The sequence below is a fragment of the Cyanistes caeruleus genome, chromosome 6 (genome assembly GCF_971803275.1).
Source record: "Cyanistes caeruleus chromosome 6, bCyaCae1.hap1.1, whole genome shotgun sequence".
Classification (NCBI taxonomy): domain Eukaryota; kingdom Metazoa; phylum Chordata; class Aves; order Passeriformes; family Paridae; genus Cyanistes; species Cyanistes caeruleus.
This window is the reverse complement of record NC_141706.1, coordinates 3,290,362-3,307,726: the sequence shown is the minus strand read 5'-3', so window position 1 is coordinate 3,307,726 and position 17,365 is coordinate 3,290,362. Positions and strand designations below refer to the sequence as shown.

At 35.8% G+C, this 17,365-nt stretch overlaps 1 protein-coding gene across 5 annotated transcripts in view; it reads left to right on the top strand.

Annotated features, from left to right (window-relative positions):
- ELP4 (elongator acetyltransferase complex subunit 4) overlaps positions 1-17,365 on the top strand; it is a 136,370-nt gene that overhangs the window by 6,920 nt on the left and 112,085 nt on the right. For all 5 annotated transcript variants that reach the window (XM_086892581.1, XM_086892580.1, XM_086892578.1 and 2 more), the window contains exon 3: positions 6,982-7,103. In XM_086892581.1, coding sequence (XP_086748707.1) covers positions 6,982-7,103 — 122 coding nt within the window. The remainder of the gene's footprint in view (positions 1-6,981; positions 7,104-17,365) is intronic.

The following is a 17,365-nucleotide window of genomic DNA, read 5'->3' as shown; positions in this document are numbered from 1 at the left end:
CCTGCTAGCAGAAAAAAACAATATTAAATGATGGAAGGTTTTTCCTGAAAGGATTTTTACCTGAATTTTGTTTATTCTGATTGCATATCTGGCCATACTCAGTGGTAGGTTTTAATTTGCTTATCCCCTATGTTGGTTGTGTATTTGTGATCTGATATGAAACAGAAACCCAAATGAGAATGTCTCTTTTAGATCTGATAGCTATTTTTTTTCTCAAATGAGACTTACCATATGTTATTTTGAAACATATAATTATATACAAAAAGTCTTAAAGCAGGAACTATATTTATTCATGACTCATTAGTCTAAAAATTTTGAGACTAATTTTTAAAGTTGGTGCAGGTAACATTGTAATGGCATTGTTAGAATATCCTGTCAGCTTACCAAGAAATTCTGTCATGAGATTAGTCTAGGCAAGCTTAATATTATCAGGATTGAAGCTGTCAGTGATAAACCTCCTAGGAAGATCTTTCTGTGTTGTACTCCAAGTGTTATAAAAAGGTTAAATTCTTCCCCCTTCCTTCAACATTCTCTAAGGCAAGAATAAATTGCATTACTTTTAGCTTAGCTCCCTTTGCAAATTAAATGCTCATCTTCATTATTCGACGCATTATCTTGGTTAATTTAACCAAATAATAGTAGATTCAGGGTATTAAAATATTTATTTTAACTGTTGTGTTCTGAAGATGTAGTAATGGCACAGATTACTTGATAAGACTGTAAAATATTGTTTGAAATATAAGCGTACAAGTTTTTTATACTCAATTAATAATAAAGAGCATTGTGATTTTCAGTTGAACTTAATTCTATAGTATATTCTTTTGACAGTGTTTTAATTATATGAAAATTAGAGAGTTGAAGCACATGGTATTCTCATGGAAGATTCTACCTACCAGAGCAGCTTGAAACTTCCTGGGGTTTGTTCATCCAACAAGAATTAGGATTTTTAACTAGTACTTTAGTTTAAAAAAATTCTTACAGTAGTGGGTTTCTAAGAGGCAACTTCTTAGATGTAGAACCCATCAAAGCAGGTTGTTCAGCATGGATGTGAGACCACTTTTATCTGAACCTGCTGCAGAAGATCAGCTTCCCAGAAGAATCTGCCTTTTCAAAACAAACAAGTAGAATAAGCACACTCCTTTCCCTCTCCACCCCAATGTACTCCAAGCTGTTGCATGTGTGTTTTGCCAGCCCAGGAAGATTTTGCAGGAGGATGTTATTTTTTCAATATAAGTTTTGTTTATATAACATGTTGTGCATAGTGAGTTAAATCACCCTCACTAGATTTGTCCTGGGCACCCTGTAAGAACCTATTCTTGCTTACCTTTAAAAGCCCCAGTTTTGACAAGGTCACTGACAGCTAAATGTTTTAAAGATTATCAGAAGGAGGGGTTTTGTTGGTAGCTGAGGTCAGTTATTAAAAGTTAAAGTTGTCTGGTGAAAAACAGGTCTATACTCGTACATCCTAAGCCTTGAAGCAGTTTCAGCTACTTTAATGAGCTACTATTATTTTTGTTAGGCATGCTATTTAACCTGACTGGTAAGAGCTCTCTTCACTTGTCAATATCACTGGATCTATCATCTTTTTAAAGCTGAAAAAGATAATCTCAAGAGAGGTACAAAACAGTGATTTGCTAAATATAATTCTACAAAATACCAGTTAGCAGAATTCACCTTCCTGAAGTATGGCCAAATGCCAAATATTGTAACTTATATGTTTGACAACTCTGGTTTGGCATGTGCTAATTAAATGCAAGTGACACAAAGTATATCCCCTCAAGCTTAGTAAACGTGGACATTAGAAAAGTATCTTTTAAATGGAATTTCAGATTATTTTAATAATCTCATTTTATAACCTGCAGCAATTTAGAGAGAGATGTTTCATAGCGAGAGAAAGACACACCTTAGGTCACAGGACCACAATGTAGAACCATCTATCTGGTAAAAAATTATCAATACTGATAGGCTGTGACAGGCTTTTGGCAGCTTTAGGGCAACCTGTCTAGACTTTGTACAGAGAAAAAAAATAAGCCATCTGTACATTACATTGTTGCAGGCTTATTCTTTCCTCTTACAGCTCTCATAATTTTAAGCAATTATACTACAAATGACCACTGGAGTTTTTCAAAGCCCTTCATGCTGTTCAGTATTGTGATGTTTGAAAGTCAGGTATTGTAAATACAGTATTTATAGATATGATATTTGTTACCTTATAAATTTTGTTCCTGACTTTTTATTCCTCTTCCAGTTCTAGTGCTTGTTCTGCATCCCTCTCTGGGGACACGAATGCCTCTGTGCAGAGGGAGTTTTTCCTTAAGGTCACATGGTTACATATCAATTTCTATAATTAGGTTTGTTTGCTTAATTTTTAAAATAAATTATATTTTTACAGTGCCTCACACATATCTGCTCTCTTTTGTTTTCTCTGCCTTAGATAAAAGCCTTAAGATTCTGTACCTAATTCTACAACCCACAAATTTCTTTGAGAAGTAGCTACAGACAGTCCATACACAAAGGTGTCAAGAACATCCCTTATGTATTTGGTAGCCTGTACAGTGCTGAAAAGAGCCATAAATAGGAATTGTTCTTTATCCTTGGTGTTCAGCAAGGTTGTATGTTGAACTCTGATAGTGACAATACTGCTCTTTCTCCATGACTGTTTCAGCCGTGAAAGCACGCTCATGTGGAAAGACACCAATGGATAGCCATCACAATGGACTATTTTATTTATGTCCTTATCTGTAGGATCAGAAGAGCTTTTGTCCTGGAGACAATATGCATAACTTCTAGGTAAATAATCTCTTTTCCTTGTATAGGTTCACGCTTCACTAGTTACTCACCTGCTGCTTAGCTGGAGAACACTCTTTGTTCCAAAAGAATCGGGGAAAGCTGCGCAGTGCCGTGTGACTTGCAGTGACTGGACCCAGAAAAGAGGCTGCAGGTGCAAGAGTCTTATTTGTTTATGTGCCTTAGTAGCTGGAAGTGAAGTTCACAATGAAGGCTGCTGACCAGGCAGCTCTTTAGTGTGGAGGCTGAGAGTAAAGATTTGGGCCAGGCTTGTCCTAAAGTGGTCTGAAATGTTAGTTCCTACATATGCCGAGTGAAGGTAGTTCTTTTGGATGTGGAGGAGTTTGGAAAGATAAAGGTAACAGTAGAAAACTGACCCTAGCCATTCAAATGCTAAGTCCAAGCATTATCAGGAAAGTGTTTCATTCTGGGGTTCTGTGAAAGTGATCAGTGATCTGCTGAAGTACCTGTGCTAAATGATGTGTTTGTTTATTTACAGGAAGAAAGCTGTACTCCTTTGGTTTTGAATAGTAACTATTGAAGCCAGGGTACAATGGATGCTATCAGAAAAGCCCCATATGGATGCACTTTAGATCTTTTGAATACCACAAAAGTTTAGTGACCTAGAAATGAATCAATAAAAAGCATCCTCTATCTAACAAATTGAAGAACTGAAGGATTCTTACAGATGCATTGACTTTAACAATTCCAGATACACTGTTTGTAAAGGCTTTCTGAGACACATCTAATCCTTAGAGTACTGTAGGAGACTATGAGGTGGTTTATATTTAGATCACTCTCCAATTCTTAATTTACTTTTTTTTTTGCTGTAAGTTTACTCTTATGAAAATCAATTTAAGAGGAAAGGAAAGGCTTATGTTAAAATGATGTGTCCTTACACTGAATGTGTTTTTAATTTGCTAACTTGAACATTCCTTGTTGTTTTGCAAAAATATGTTTTGGAAGGCTATGGCAGTGTAAGAACCCCTCTAGCCCTGTTATATTACAAATAAATCAATGAGTCAACAAAATTAATTATAATCTTCGATATAATCTTCAGTTCAAAAGTTTATATCCCTGTTCTTCATTGCTTTATTTCTACAATATGTTTTAACATTTCAGCATTTAAAATAAAATTTAAGAAAAATTCTTCTTAAATGTTAGAGCCATATTTCTTCTTAGCTTAGTTAAATAATCACCAACACATTGTATGATTCCTTGTATTTGTCCATGGTTTATGGAATTTCCACGTTATGTTTGACACAAAAAAATTTGTTTTTTACTTTCTAAGGAATAATTAGTATCAAAAATGATGATCCAGAAAGACTGTCTCTCTTGAGTACACACAGGCTCAAGCCATAAAACACTTGGACTAAACGAGATATTTTCTTATATTCCATTAAATGTCAGTTAAGTACATATCAACTCAGTGTTTCTGTGCCTCAGATGGTGAAGAGGGTGAACTTTAACCTGTAGATAAAAATTGAGAACCCAAGATTTTTCATTCAGCAAGGATGATGCAAATGTTACAGCTGAGGATCCTTCCAGAATGCCTGACCAGTGTTACTTCTTCTCTTTTGTTCAGAGGGAGAGAGATCTAACAAATTTGTCTCTCTCCAGTGACATCTACCACAGGGATGTGATTACAAGGGAACCTTGGTGGTTTCTTTCAGGTAGCTCAGACTTTTTTTTTTTTTAAAAAAACAAAAAAGTACATCTCATGCTGCCACTTTGATTTCTAGAGGTCTTTGGTTCTTAAATTGAGAGCTTCCTGGATGGAGATTAGCCCATGGAAATCAATATACTGTGAATAATATATTACTGATGATAATGCAGGATGCAACAAAGCATGAATAACAAGAGAGAGCCAATGTTTGAGGGGGCAGGAGCTGTCACTGTTCTGGACTCCAGTTATAAGGGACACTTACTCAGCATAGGGGTTTTATTTTCCTCTTGCAACAGTTTAAGATTTAAGCAGGCAGTATTTACAAAATATGACTTTAATACTTCAAAACCTTAGGTAGTGTCAGTTCTGCCTTTTGTTTCTGCAATGGTAGTGTTTCAGTTTTATCTAATTGAGTTTTATGTCCACCTGAGTCTCAGATGTGGATCTTCATCCTCAGTCTCATCACTGAGTTAGTAGGAAGGCAGTTCTTCAGTGACACTATTAATAGCTTTATAAGGATGCAAGAGTAAACTGTATCTAATATTTATTTAAAAGCTCCAAATTCTCAAGTAAATTGCAGTTTGTAATTCTTTTGGAAATCCATCCTGATGAAATTTTGAGAAGGAACTCAGTACTGTCATCAGTAAGCTTTTGTCAGTCCTGTGCTTTTCATGATTCAGAACTGTCCATATTTGTCACAAGAACATTATTTTTCTTAAAAAAACTGTGTTATTGCAAGTACATTGAAGGCTAATATGGCTTCCTAAGCAGGTAAATGGTATCAAAGGTAAGTTCTGTTAATACAATCTAAATTCTTAAAACCATAAGACTCTACAACAGACTGCAGAGTGGCTAATACTAAGAGCATTATAATTATTGTATTCCCTTGGCTTATTTGGATATCCAGTTTTAGTTAATTTCCTCTCTTAGTGACTGGATTATCAAACATTTTTCTCTGTTTTGAGCTTTAGAGTAACTTCTAATGACTCTATCCCAAATACTGAATTTAAAAGTGAAATTTAAAAAAGCAGGAAATAAGTTTTGTTTTGCCTAATATCCCTTGGAGGTTGGGGAATATCTCTTGGAGAATCATTTTTTTTTTCCAGTGGTTTTGAATACTTGTGGTTTGAATTTCTTGTTAATTTAAGCACTGAAAGTATCAGTACACATGCAAGATATTAGGACTGTAGCAGTGCAACAATACTTTCCTGTGATTTGTTTCTTAAATTTCCCCATTGCTATTAGTTTTCTTTTTTCTTTATGGATATACACTTTCCTTTTCTCCTTCACTCCATTGATTCATTTTAATTACATGTCAGAGTATTTTTATTTTCCTCTACCATTTTTTGCAAGTTTGATATGAATGACAACTTTTTTATTATCTCTCTTTGGTGCTATTTTTTTATTTTTAATTTTAATATTTCATATGTGTAGTTAAGCAATATTTTCCAAGCCACACCAAGAATGGATTGAGTCTCATTGGTTCTGTATGAAGAAATATCTCTCTCTGTATTTTTCTGCCTCAGCATCCCTGTGTGTTGCCTTCCAGCTGCCAGATTAAGAAATGAAAAAGTGAAACCTAATGTAGCACATTTACTTTTCTCCCCAAAAACATAAAAAAAAAACCCATTAACACTGCTGTTGTTGGTATTTTCTGCAAATAAAGAACATCAGAGATGGTTCATCAGAGATTTCAGTTGTTATGCCCACATCCACTTCTCATAACTTGAAGTCAAGCTAAGTTTTAGTTGTAGGAATTCATTACAACTTCCTAATTCTGGTAATTTCTGACACTTTTTTGTACCAGGGAAGCTGAAGGAGATGCTGCTCTTTCTGAAGTCAGGGTTTATATTTTGATTTCAATGGGCCAGTATTCACAATGTCTGCAAATATTGTCCCACTGCTAAACTGGAAATTCATGAGTCTTTCAGTTTGTTCTGATTTTGCTCTGGTTAGGTTTCAAAAACAACATTGCTAATGGTTTGGTTTCTTCAATATATCCATTTGGTTTTTGTAGTTTTTACAATTTTGGAAGGAGTGCAGATATAAAAATGTCTCTATTCTGAATATTACCTCTGTATAGGTTTAACATGCCAAATATGGCTAAATTTTGAAAAGGATCAGGTAACAGCTACTTTAAGCAATTTTTAAGCACTATGAATATCAATATTAACATAGTTCTCCTAAATTAAGGAACCCCTTTCCATTAATCTATAAATTCAGCCATCTTCATTGATACTTCTGGGAAGCCTTGTAAGGAATAGAGCATTCTTGCTGTATCCCATCCATATGTTAGAATTAAATGCCTGATTGAAAACTATTCCTCTGGCTTGAAAAATTAGAAATACAGAATTATCAAGCATTATTTTAAGTTTTGGAGTCCTACTTTACCTTTGATCTCTATTGTACATTATATACTCCAGGAGATAGACCCTAAGAGGCTTTTTATAGTTTTGTGAACCTACAGGTGGGAAATTTATCTAACTAAAATAAAATAAAATAAAATCCAACCATTCTTGTTTTCACAGAGGAGGATAAATACGGCCTTTACTCCAATTTGTTGTTCAAGTATTTTCTCGCAGAGGGAATTGTCTGTGGCCATGACCTGTTTGTTGCTTCTGCCAAAGAGCATCCTGACAAGATATTGAAGGTAAATAAGACCCATTGCTTTTGTAATGTCTTGATGAATTAAATGCATTTTAAAGTGTATATATTGTGTAGCAACAAATGGATTCATCTTGGTGATTCATAAGAAAGTTTTGGGAAGTACAGGAGTATTTACACTAGCCAGATTTGGGAATTAAATTCAGGTCTCTATCTCCCATCTGTGGACAGTGGAGTACCATCCTCCCAAGGCCAAATCAGGCTTGGAACCTGTTTATTCTTTATTTTGGTTATGGATGAAAAGCAGAAAGTCTGGCTGGCTTAGTGGAATGGTTTCAGTAAAACTGAACTTACAGTTTCCTGTAACAACTGCTTACAGTTTCCTCCTGCCCAGGAGGAAGAAAAGTTAAGCTTCCTCCAGTATGTTGTGGTAAAAACAGTGTACGTTTTGTGTGGATATTTATTGTAGTGTCCTGTAACAAATAAATTTAACATCTTTACAATTTCCTTTACACTTACATTTCATTCTGACTCTTTTTTGTGCTAGGGAACATGGTCAACTTTGGATCAGGTCATACAGAAATGATCCCTTCAGACTGCAGTGGACTCCCAATCAAACACTGATAGTTTCTGTTATGAGAAAATTACGTAAGGGAAAAAGCCTGATCAACAGTGCAAAAAATGCTGAAGTGTGAGGATAATCTTACAAAATTTCATTAAATATTTTATGTCTTTCTAAGGCTGCGTTTTCCTAATATCAGAAGTAACATATAATTTACTGATTACTTCTGCATCAAATGAAGTCTGGCTATTTCCTTAAGTGTCTTATTTCTGGACAAAATCATTACTCTTCTGTTTTCCTACCTAGGGATGGTAAATTTCTATGCCTTACCTATTGAATATTATCTTCAGTATTCAGGAAAAAATGTATTCTTATTGAAATTAAATTACTGTGATTGTGAAAAATCAGATTTTTAGTGATCTTGAACCTAAAGAAGGTTAATTTAAGGGTGAATTTTTTTCTTACTTGTGGTTTAGAATAAAGGTTAAAGAAACAGGTTAAAATTTAATTTTCAAGTATGAATTCCATAAGAATGTGCTATATTTTTTAATTAAGTGGTTTTAAATAACTGATAATCAAGTATTGACGCCCTGGCGATACAACACGATTATTGCAGTTGTTTTTCTCATCGAGATTGAATTATCCAAATTAGTATTTTTATTACATTAAATTAAATTTTCTTAAAATGGAATAGCTAATGTACATTCTATTTTCCTTTCATTCACCTTTGATTCAGTAGTTCATAGCCTGTCATGTTTTTACTGGCTCCTATTTCCCTTTATATATAATCAAACATTGTTACATAGATCTGTCCTACATCTTGTGCCTCTTTGGGGTCAGTTAGTTTGATGTGCCTTATCCAGCTCTGTTTTCTGATATGGAATAATTTTCCTTCTTAATTTTCAGTGGTAGAAACTAGGCAGGAATGCTGCATTCCTCTGTTGTAGCTCCATTGTGGTGCTACTATAAGAGATTATAAATGGAGGGACAATATTGCTGCAGGAAGGTCAAAGAAAACAATCTTATTTTGATTTCTTCCTCCCTCTGTGTCCTTGTGTACCCAACAATATTCTTGTCTGTGCTGTTTACTCCCACCTTGGCTATTCAACACTTCCTTTGTTTAGCAGACAAGGCACAGTAGAGTTAATTTCTCTGATTTGTATTGTGTCAGTGAAGTAACCCTCACCTTCAGGCACTTCAAGAAGACCTCTCCTGTCATAAAAATGAGCTGCTTGGGATTTGGATGACTCCACCGAGTTGGGATTTTAATATAGCATATCTGACTAATGAATAACATTGCACTTTATTTAATGAGATTAGTAATTAATTTATTTTCACTATCTGATTGGTGTGTATTCTTTACTGGAAAGGTAAGACAGACATGATAGATATCAACCTGAATTATACTTGGGTTTTATTTTGTAAAATTCAAGCATGTATTCAGTATATTCCATAGCCAGTATCTAATGAGTTGGTGTATTTCATAAAGGAAGTTCATTAACTGTCCAGACTGTGTCCTTATTAAATGTCCATATTGTGTGGTCAGTCCATTTGCATGTCCAGTTCTCTGCCAAGATGCCATAATTGCCCTATTCCAATTTTGTGATGTGATTGGAAGTTTCTTGAACCTATAACCAAGACAAATATTGCTGGTAGTAGGAAGGGGAAAAGACATTCTTATAGACCATAATTATCTTGAAATTGTGTATAACTAAAAGACAGGCAGAGGATAAAAAGCCCTGATCAGCTGCCTAAGATATATTATATTACCACCCACCAATTTATCCATCATCCTTTGAAAATATATTCATGCCTTTTGTAGTCAAAGCTCCTTCAGGAAACTGGCATTAAGACGTAATGCTGAAAAATTATACACCTCTGGTAAAACCTACAGAACTATATACATGCTGGTTTTTAGAAAGTATTTTAAACATTTGAGAGCATTTCTGTTCACTCTATGTTCTTCAAAAAAAAGGCAACTTTTTACTCTAGGGGCATAAATACTGGGAATAGTATATAATATAAGAAATTACATGGTAACTTCTGTGACTGATCATAAAATAAAACTGCTTGGATTGGTAAATGGAAAATTTATTTAATAGTAAAATTACTTCAGGTTTGGCAATAAAATTCTACAACTGCCTAAACTGCCTATAAAAGAATTTCTTTGCCTTTATTCCTAATTATTTTATTTAGGCTGGAGGGTAGAACTGATTCTCACAGGTTTTAATGAGGAAAAAAATGGATTATTCATAGCTTACCTTGACAATAAGGATTACTCTGTTAAGTTGCTTTTCCTGTGGAGCCTGTGCAAAGTGGGATGGAAGATGCTGAGCTGACAACATCAGGCTGTGTGCTGCAGTGGGCACCCTGGAGGGCAGGGATGCCATCCACAGGGGCACTGACAGCCTGGACAGCCTCGGGAGAACCTCATGGAGTTCAGCAGGGCCAAGAGCCAGGTCCTGAGCTGGGCTGGGGCAATACCCAGCACAAACACAGCCTGGGCTGAGAATGGATTGGGAACAGCCCTGAGGAGAAGGGCTTGGGGTCGTTGGTTGTCAGGAAGCTCCACAGGACCCAGCAAGGTGCACTCACAGCCCAGAAAGCCAAATGTGCCCTGGGATGCATCCAGAGCTCCGTGGGCAGCAGGGCAAGGGAGGGGATCCTGCCCCTCTGCTCTGCTCAGATCCTACCTGGAGCTCTGCATCCAGCTCTGGGGACCCCAACAAGAAAGGGCACAGACCTGCTGGACTGAGTGCAGAGGAGGCCACAAAGATGCTCAGAGGGATGGAGCACCTCTCCTGTAAAGACAAACTGAGAATTTGGGTCACTGGGAGAACCTTCCAGCAGCTTTCCAGTGCCTAAATGAGCTGCAAGGGAGCTGGAGAGGGGCTTTTCACAAGAGCAGTATAGTGACAGAGCAAAGGGAAGTGACTTTAAATTGTCAGAGGCAGACTTAAATTGGATATTGGGAAGGAATTGTTCCCTGTGAAGGTGCTGAGGCACTGGCACAGTTGCCCAGGGAAGCTGTGGCTGCCCCATCCCTGGAAGTGTCCAAGGCCAGGCTGGATGGAGCTCTGAGCAACCTGGTCTAGTGGAAGGAGTCTCTGCCCATGGCAAAGGAGTTGGAACTAGATGATCTTTAAGGTCCCTTCCAACACAAAACGTTCTATGATTCTATGATTTGTCTTGTAAGGAAGACTTACAGGTCATTCTTGTGCTAGAAAACAAACCAGCATCCCCTGTAGCACCACATTTAACCTGTGGCCTGTGCTCTCAGTGACCATTCCATTTGGTACCTGGGGCCTGAGGTGGAAGAGTGTGAGGTTCAGAACTGCTGTCCAGAACTGTTTTGTCATCTCTTGTGGAAAAGCTTAGCACCATGTTTGATTATTGCCTTTCAATGGAATTTCTGTTTTCAAATGGGAATTTTATTACAGGATGCTGCTGCACTCAGCTGAGATTGCCTTTTGGAGGTTCTCTTACAAAAGAGAGAATAAAGGGTGTCACAGTGAAAAGGGAAGATGCAGCTTCCCATGGTGATGAAGCTGGGAGGGGCATGTGGGCAACTATAATGGCTATTGAGAAAAAAAACAGTAGGAACAACATAAAAAAAACCAAAAACCCCTCCAAGAACACTATTTTTGAAAGTTCCTAAGCTGAACAGGTCTCTAAGAAAAAGTTAAAGTATATTTTAAAGAGCATTTTGCTTAAAATATGTAATTTGGGAAGACTATAAAAGTTCTACCTTCAACAGAGTGGGCAGGCCTGAAGAACAGAAAGTGCTCATTTACTCTTTTCCTAATGAAGAAGTGAATATAGGAAGAACCTAGCAAAATGAACTTTAATTATTTCCATTTTATTTTATTATTTCCATTTTATTTTATTATTGTTATTTATTTAAAAGAACAACAACAGTAAAAACCATGGAGCTGCTGTATTATTGTGTGTGCAAACAATGCCATGAAAAAAACCATAGCTGTCTACATGGACTTTTTTACTTCAGAGAAGTACATTCAGCCATGATGCTTCTATTTTTCCCTCATGGATATGATTCTAAACCATTGTTTTGTCTAAAGGAAAAATGCAAACCTGGAAGAAATTGTCTGGCTGGTGGCCATTTTCAAATAGTGCTATTCTATTTTTTTGCTCTTTGCTATCTGGTATTGGGAGAGAAGCTGTATATCAATGCTTGAGGTGTTTTTTCAGTCATCTGACATTTTTAGATGCTCAGAAATTAAAAGCTTAATACCTCAAAAGGTAAAAATATATGTGCAAATAGGGCTTCATTCCTATTCTTTTTTCCTAATTGTATTTTCAAAATGCAGGAGCTTGCAGTGATTCAGGTGCTGCATGCTGTTAAATGGTGGGACTTCTTACACACAAATCCAACTACAGTTACAGAAGTGAACTTTCCTACTACCTACCTCTCTTTCTGAAGTCTTGTGCTAGCACAAAGATGAGGGTTGAGCCTAAGCCTGGCAGATGAGTTGAAAAATTTAATTTCTATATTGTGTAGTTCTTGCTCATCTGTTTACTTTTCTTACTTGCACATTGGGTAAATCTGTTTTATGTTTTTCATTGCTAAAATGCAAATATTTAATTATATTGTAATGTGCAATTTTCTCCGTTATGAACTGTGTTACAATCTTGACATAGAAGTTGTAGAGGTGTGAAAGAGACACTTGAAAAAAATGTTCTTCTGTTAAAAAAGAAATAAATCTTTTTAAGCAGTACCCTCTCTGCAAACTCTAAAGCTTAAATCTTCATCTTTGTCAAATGTTCAGACCAAACTAATAAAAAGATTTTCTAGAACCAGAGAAAATGAATGTTTGGTTTAAATTTCTGGTTTCTTATCTGCCAATCCTTGTCTATTCATTAAAGAAATTTTCTTTCATCATCTTAATTCTGAACTTACAGGTCTTTTAAGCACACATCTTAATTGTCCTTTTAAATGTATCATAAAAGTGATAAAACCTAAATTTTAGGTTTCAATGTCCACCAATATCTGTTTAACAAATCTGTTGATAACTGTGTAGAGCTGCTTTGCTCAGTTAATGAAATATTGCTTCCAGTGCTCATCTCTGAAGTTTTCATGAATAAACTCTCTTCAGGCTTAGGCTAGTGCATTATACACTGCAGCAGAGTTTACAGAGTTTGGAACAAGGACACTCAGTTCCTTCACATAATTTTACTTTCTCATTCTCTACTGTATTTATCTGTCACATACTTAAACCTTCATTAATTGATTCAGAAAAAGGTGAAATTTAAAAAAATCATCCGATTGTCTGATAGGCATCTCTGGGTTTAAATGTGAAATGCAGCCATAGTGCAAGGGAGTTACAGCAAGAATTCTGTGTCTTTACTGTAGGGTTTACTTCTGTGTATGTGAAGTACAGAATATATCCTCATGGGTTAAAAATATACCACTAAGAGTACTTGCAACTGGCTTTTCTTATTTCCTCAAATAGAGGAATATTGCTTCCTGTTTCTGTTCACACAATTCTCATTTACCCTGGCCTGACACCCATTAGGTCTTTCTGAATGTCAAAGAAAAATTTCTGTAGACCAGCCTTACCTGGAGATGGAAATAAGTTGTTGTCTAAGGACTGCTGAAAGAAAAACAAAATTCTGTATCCATTCATTTATGTTGTTTAACAATACACCTTGTATTCACAAGTATTTATAATCAAAATGGAATCCTCCCCCTGTTTTGGGAGTAGGGCCCTTTAAACTGACATTTATATATTACATTGTTGAAAAGAAAATATTTACCTTTCCTGACTTACCATCTGGTGTCCTTTAAATACTAAAAATTAACAGGATGAAAAACAGCCTTAAATTCATGTGAATTTAAGCTATTTAAATGTTGTTGTTACAGATCAACAGTGAATTGTACTCCCTTAAGAATTTTTTTATTTCATGTCTTTCATCATATTTGTGATAATAACTGCACTTCAAAATAGTTGCATAAACCCATGTGAAAACCAGATTTATTGATACATAAATAGATAATGTTTTAAATTCTTAAGTGCTATTAATTATACAGTTATTGAAACCCGTAAGGATCAAAGGATTTCATATAAGAGGGATTTCACATACAGCTTGGATTATGTTGCTAAATAATAGCACAGTAGTACTTCTTTAGAATTGTAAAATAGCTTAGAGAGGAGTATGATGCCCATAGTTGGTGTAATGCATTGGTAATTAAGAGGGTGTGAGGTTAAGCTTCATTAACTGCTGTGGGATTGTATCTTGGATTTTATTATCCCCTAGAGAGCATAAGAAGTGAGAGAGGTCAAACTGTTAGAATCTGATTTTGCTTCGTGCATCTGCCAAAACAAGGCAGGCGAAGTAATGTGGCAGCAAACACAGAAGGACCTGGATTGCTGGCAGATACAGGTCATCCACCAGTTTATTGCAAAGATAAAAGGTTTATTACTGAAATAAATTATTCCATCTTTGCAGTAAAACCTTCATAGCTTGGTTTGCAGGGAATGAAATTATTTTAATTGCCTTGTCATTTACTATGCCCGCTTCAGAAAACCAATTTTTTTTCTCCCAAACTTTTTTTTTTATATTTTTATTTTAAAAAAAGCAACAAGCTTCCTTCTCTCCAGTCAAACTGCCCTTAATAACTTTAGCACTTGTCTGCCTTTTTGTGTTTTCGTGCTGCATAGCAAAGACTTGTATTTTAGTTGACCCCAAGAAATGCTGTATGGTTTTGGTTTTTTTTTTCTTATTTTAACTAATGCACTGCTACATGCTTTGTTTTTTTACATACCTTATGAAAGATTTGTCTTTTTTTAGCCTGGGAGAATGTAACAGTTCTCAGAAGTTGACACACTGATGCCACAAAATTGTCAGTCCCAAAGCTTTTCTAAACTCTGTGATGTGGGAGCTGAGATATTTTTCAGCAAGAATAGATTAAATAGAGAGATTATGGGCTGATAGCCCAACTCTCCTTTTCTGGGTCCATTGTTAGATAACATTTTTATTTCCAAATTCTGGGTGAAGTTTTGTAGATAAATTCTACATATTTTGGTAATACTATGTTCTTCTGAAATTCTGATTTTGCTTCCAAGAACATAAATTCATTAAATCCTAAATGATGTAGCTCTTGGACAGTAATGCAACTTTTCATGACGCTGAGGAGTTGTGAAGTACAGATCCAAACATCCAGCCTTTATTTTTGAGGATTTATCTGTGTAAAGACAAATGGAGTCTCTCACACTGAGGTTTTCTGTGTCACCCAAGCATGGTCAACTTTGGAAACAATTATTTTCTTGAAAGAAACAATAGCATTTAATTACCAGTGTCAGAAGAAGGGAAAGCCTTTTATTCCAATTTTAGTTACTGTGAAGAATAAAAGCAGATATGAAGAAAAGAAGAAATGCATGGATCATTTCAATATTTTCAATATTGCCCATAAAATAAGTTGATTCAACCTTTCTATGGCTGTATTTCTCCCCAGTCCCAAGCCTACAACACAATTTTAAGCTCTCTCCAAATGTCCTTATACAAAGTTCTAGTTAAAAAGTTAATTTTAATTTTGAATTAAGGACTGGCATACATGAATCAACACATCCTAAGGAAAAACAGGGACCATTTTGTTGAGTCTTCAGGCAGGCTGATGAAGGCATGTTGGCTTCTAGTGAACACAGACATCCCTTCAAACTGTGCCTGCATGTTCTGCCTCTCTTTCATACAGTTTGGTGAAAATTGAGGGTATTTGAAGCTGGAATAAACAGTGATAAAGTTTGGGATGCAAATCTGGAGGTAAACAATCTTTATTAGCTCTGCTTGTTATTTTTTATATAGAATTTAATGAAATTACAGATATACTCTGACCATGAATAGGATTGGAATTTCTTTTCCCCCTATCTGTGCATCTTGGAATATATTTAACAGGTTGAGCTCAGGCAGTTGGTTTTCAAAATATCCAAAGGCAGAGCACCTACTCCAGCCTGCAGATTATTATGTAGAAAGCCTCCTCAGAGGCCATGTAGTTCACAACCACCACATTTAAAATTATGATTCAGAATATGTTTGCTTTAGAGCAGAGTGTTGGCCACAAAAATTTCGTGGCTGTGAGATGTAGTAGCCCCAGAAATGTCTTAAATCTCAGTGTCCCTTGATTCTTGCTCAGGGACAAGAACCTGGTACATCTGAGAAACGTCTGAACATAGTAGTTATTAGGCAAAGGCATTTTGGAAAAGCAGCTTAGGATGCAAGAGTTGTTCTTGGTCTCAGAGAGTTCTTTGAGTGCTCCTGGGACAGCAAGGGACCAGGCAGCATAAACCAGACCTAAGCTGATGCTTGTGCTCACTGCTCATGATGGAGTCGTGGCTTTCTCGTGGTGCTTTGTGTGAATTTTGTCATGTTTAAATCCCTTTCTGTTGTCAGAAGTTGTTTTTTATTCTTTCAAAATAAAAACTATTGTGTTAGAAATTAAAAGCAAGCTACATTGGCCAAAAAAAAAAAAAAAAGAGGCTGTTTGAGATGAATACTTAGATGGATTTTCATCTCTGACAACCAAAATCTTTTATCAGCTTCAGGTGAAACCATTTTTCCTTGATCTCTTAATCTGTTTCGTTCTTAGCAGTGGTAAAGACACACCACAGTGCCTAATTGTGTTGCACTGATAGTGTGTGTGTGTGATTGTTTTGGAGTGACTTTCTGGGGTGGCAGCAGCTGGGATTTCTGGTGTCTCTCTGCCACAGAGGGCCATGGAAGAAGGTTTTGTCCTCTGACTGGAAGGCAGGAACTTTTTCTCAGTGTTACATTTAAGCAGCTTATACTTCATCAATAATACTTGGAGAACCTGTATTGTCTTGAACTCTGTTCTTTTTTCAGCATAAAATATATTTGATGTGTAAAATACACAAATTTATGTAGTTAATGTCCCTGTCTCAAATTTGACTTTCCCAATTACTACATAAAAACAATGAACCAGCAGCACAAATGACAGGCATTTGCAGTCATTCTATGGGAGAAAAATATTAAATAGCTTTAAGAACTATTAATGCTGTTTTCTTCTTTACCTCCAGGAAGGAGAATTGTACAATATGACTTTTCCTGGCTTTTGCTTTTACAGATGATGTGAAAGCTGCCCAATAACATTACAGCAGGGTGAGGTAGCAAATTCTTCATTTAGTGGTGGTGTCTGAAACAGGAGCAAGCTCAGGGAGTTTGATGAAATGTTCAAGCAAGATTTCATGAGCTCTGGCAGGTGCATGTTTTCAGAAAAAAACACAGATTATCCACCACTACAAGAAGTTACCTGGGAGCAAGTTGACCTGGGAATGTTGTTTGGGCCTTCAAATTACTTTTTTGCAAAACTTTTTTAAATGAAAGTTGGTTTGGTTTTGGGTTTTTTTTACTATTAATTGAGGAATATTTTGGAGATGATCAAGTCTCAGCAGCTCCTCACTGAAAAAGAAAGACCTTTTTATGATAGGTAGTTTAAATCTATGAATAACTGTATGAGGAAATTTAATTTGTACAATGGTTTAACTGTTCAGTATGGGTTTTCAAAATAACACTTCAACTGGAAAATAAAATTGATTAGATCTGTTGAGGATAACTGAGTTATAAAATTAAAATTTCAAAGTAGCATCTTTTTTTTCTTTTTTTTTTTTTAGAAAAATACTTTATATAATGCTTTTAGAAGTAAATGCAAATGATTTGTGTCTGCATTTATGTGAAATGCATCAGGGTGCTTGTCAGCTCAACTTTGTACTTAT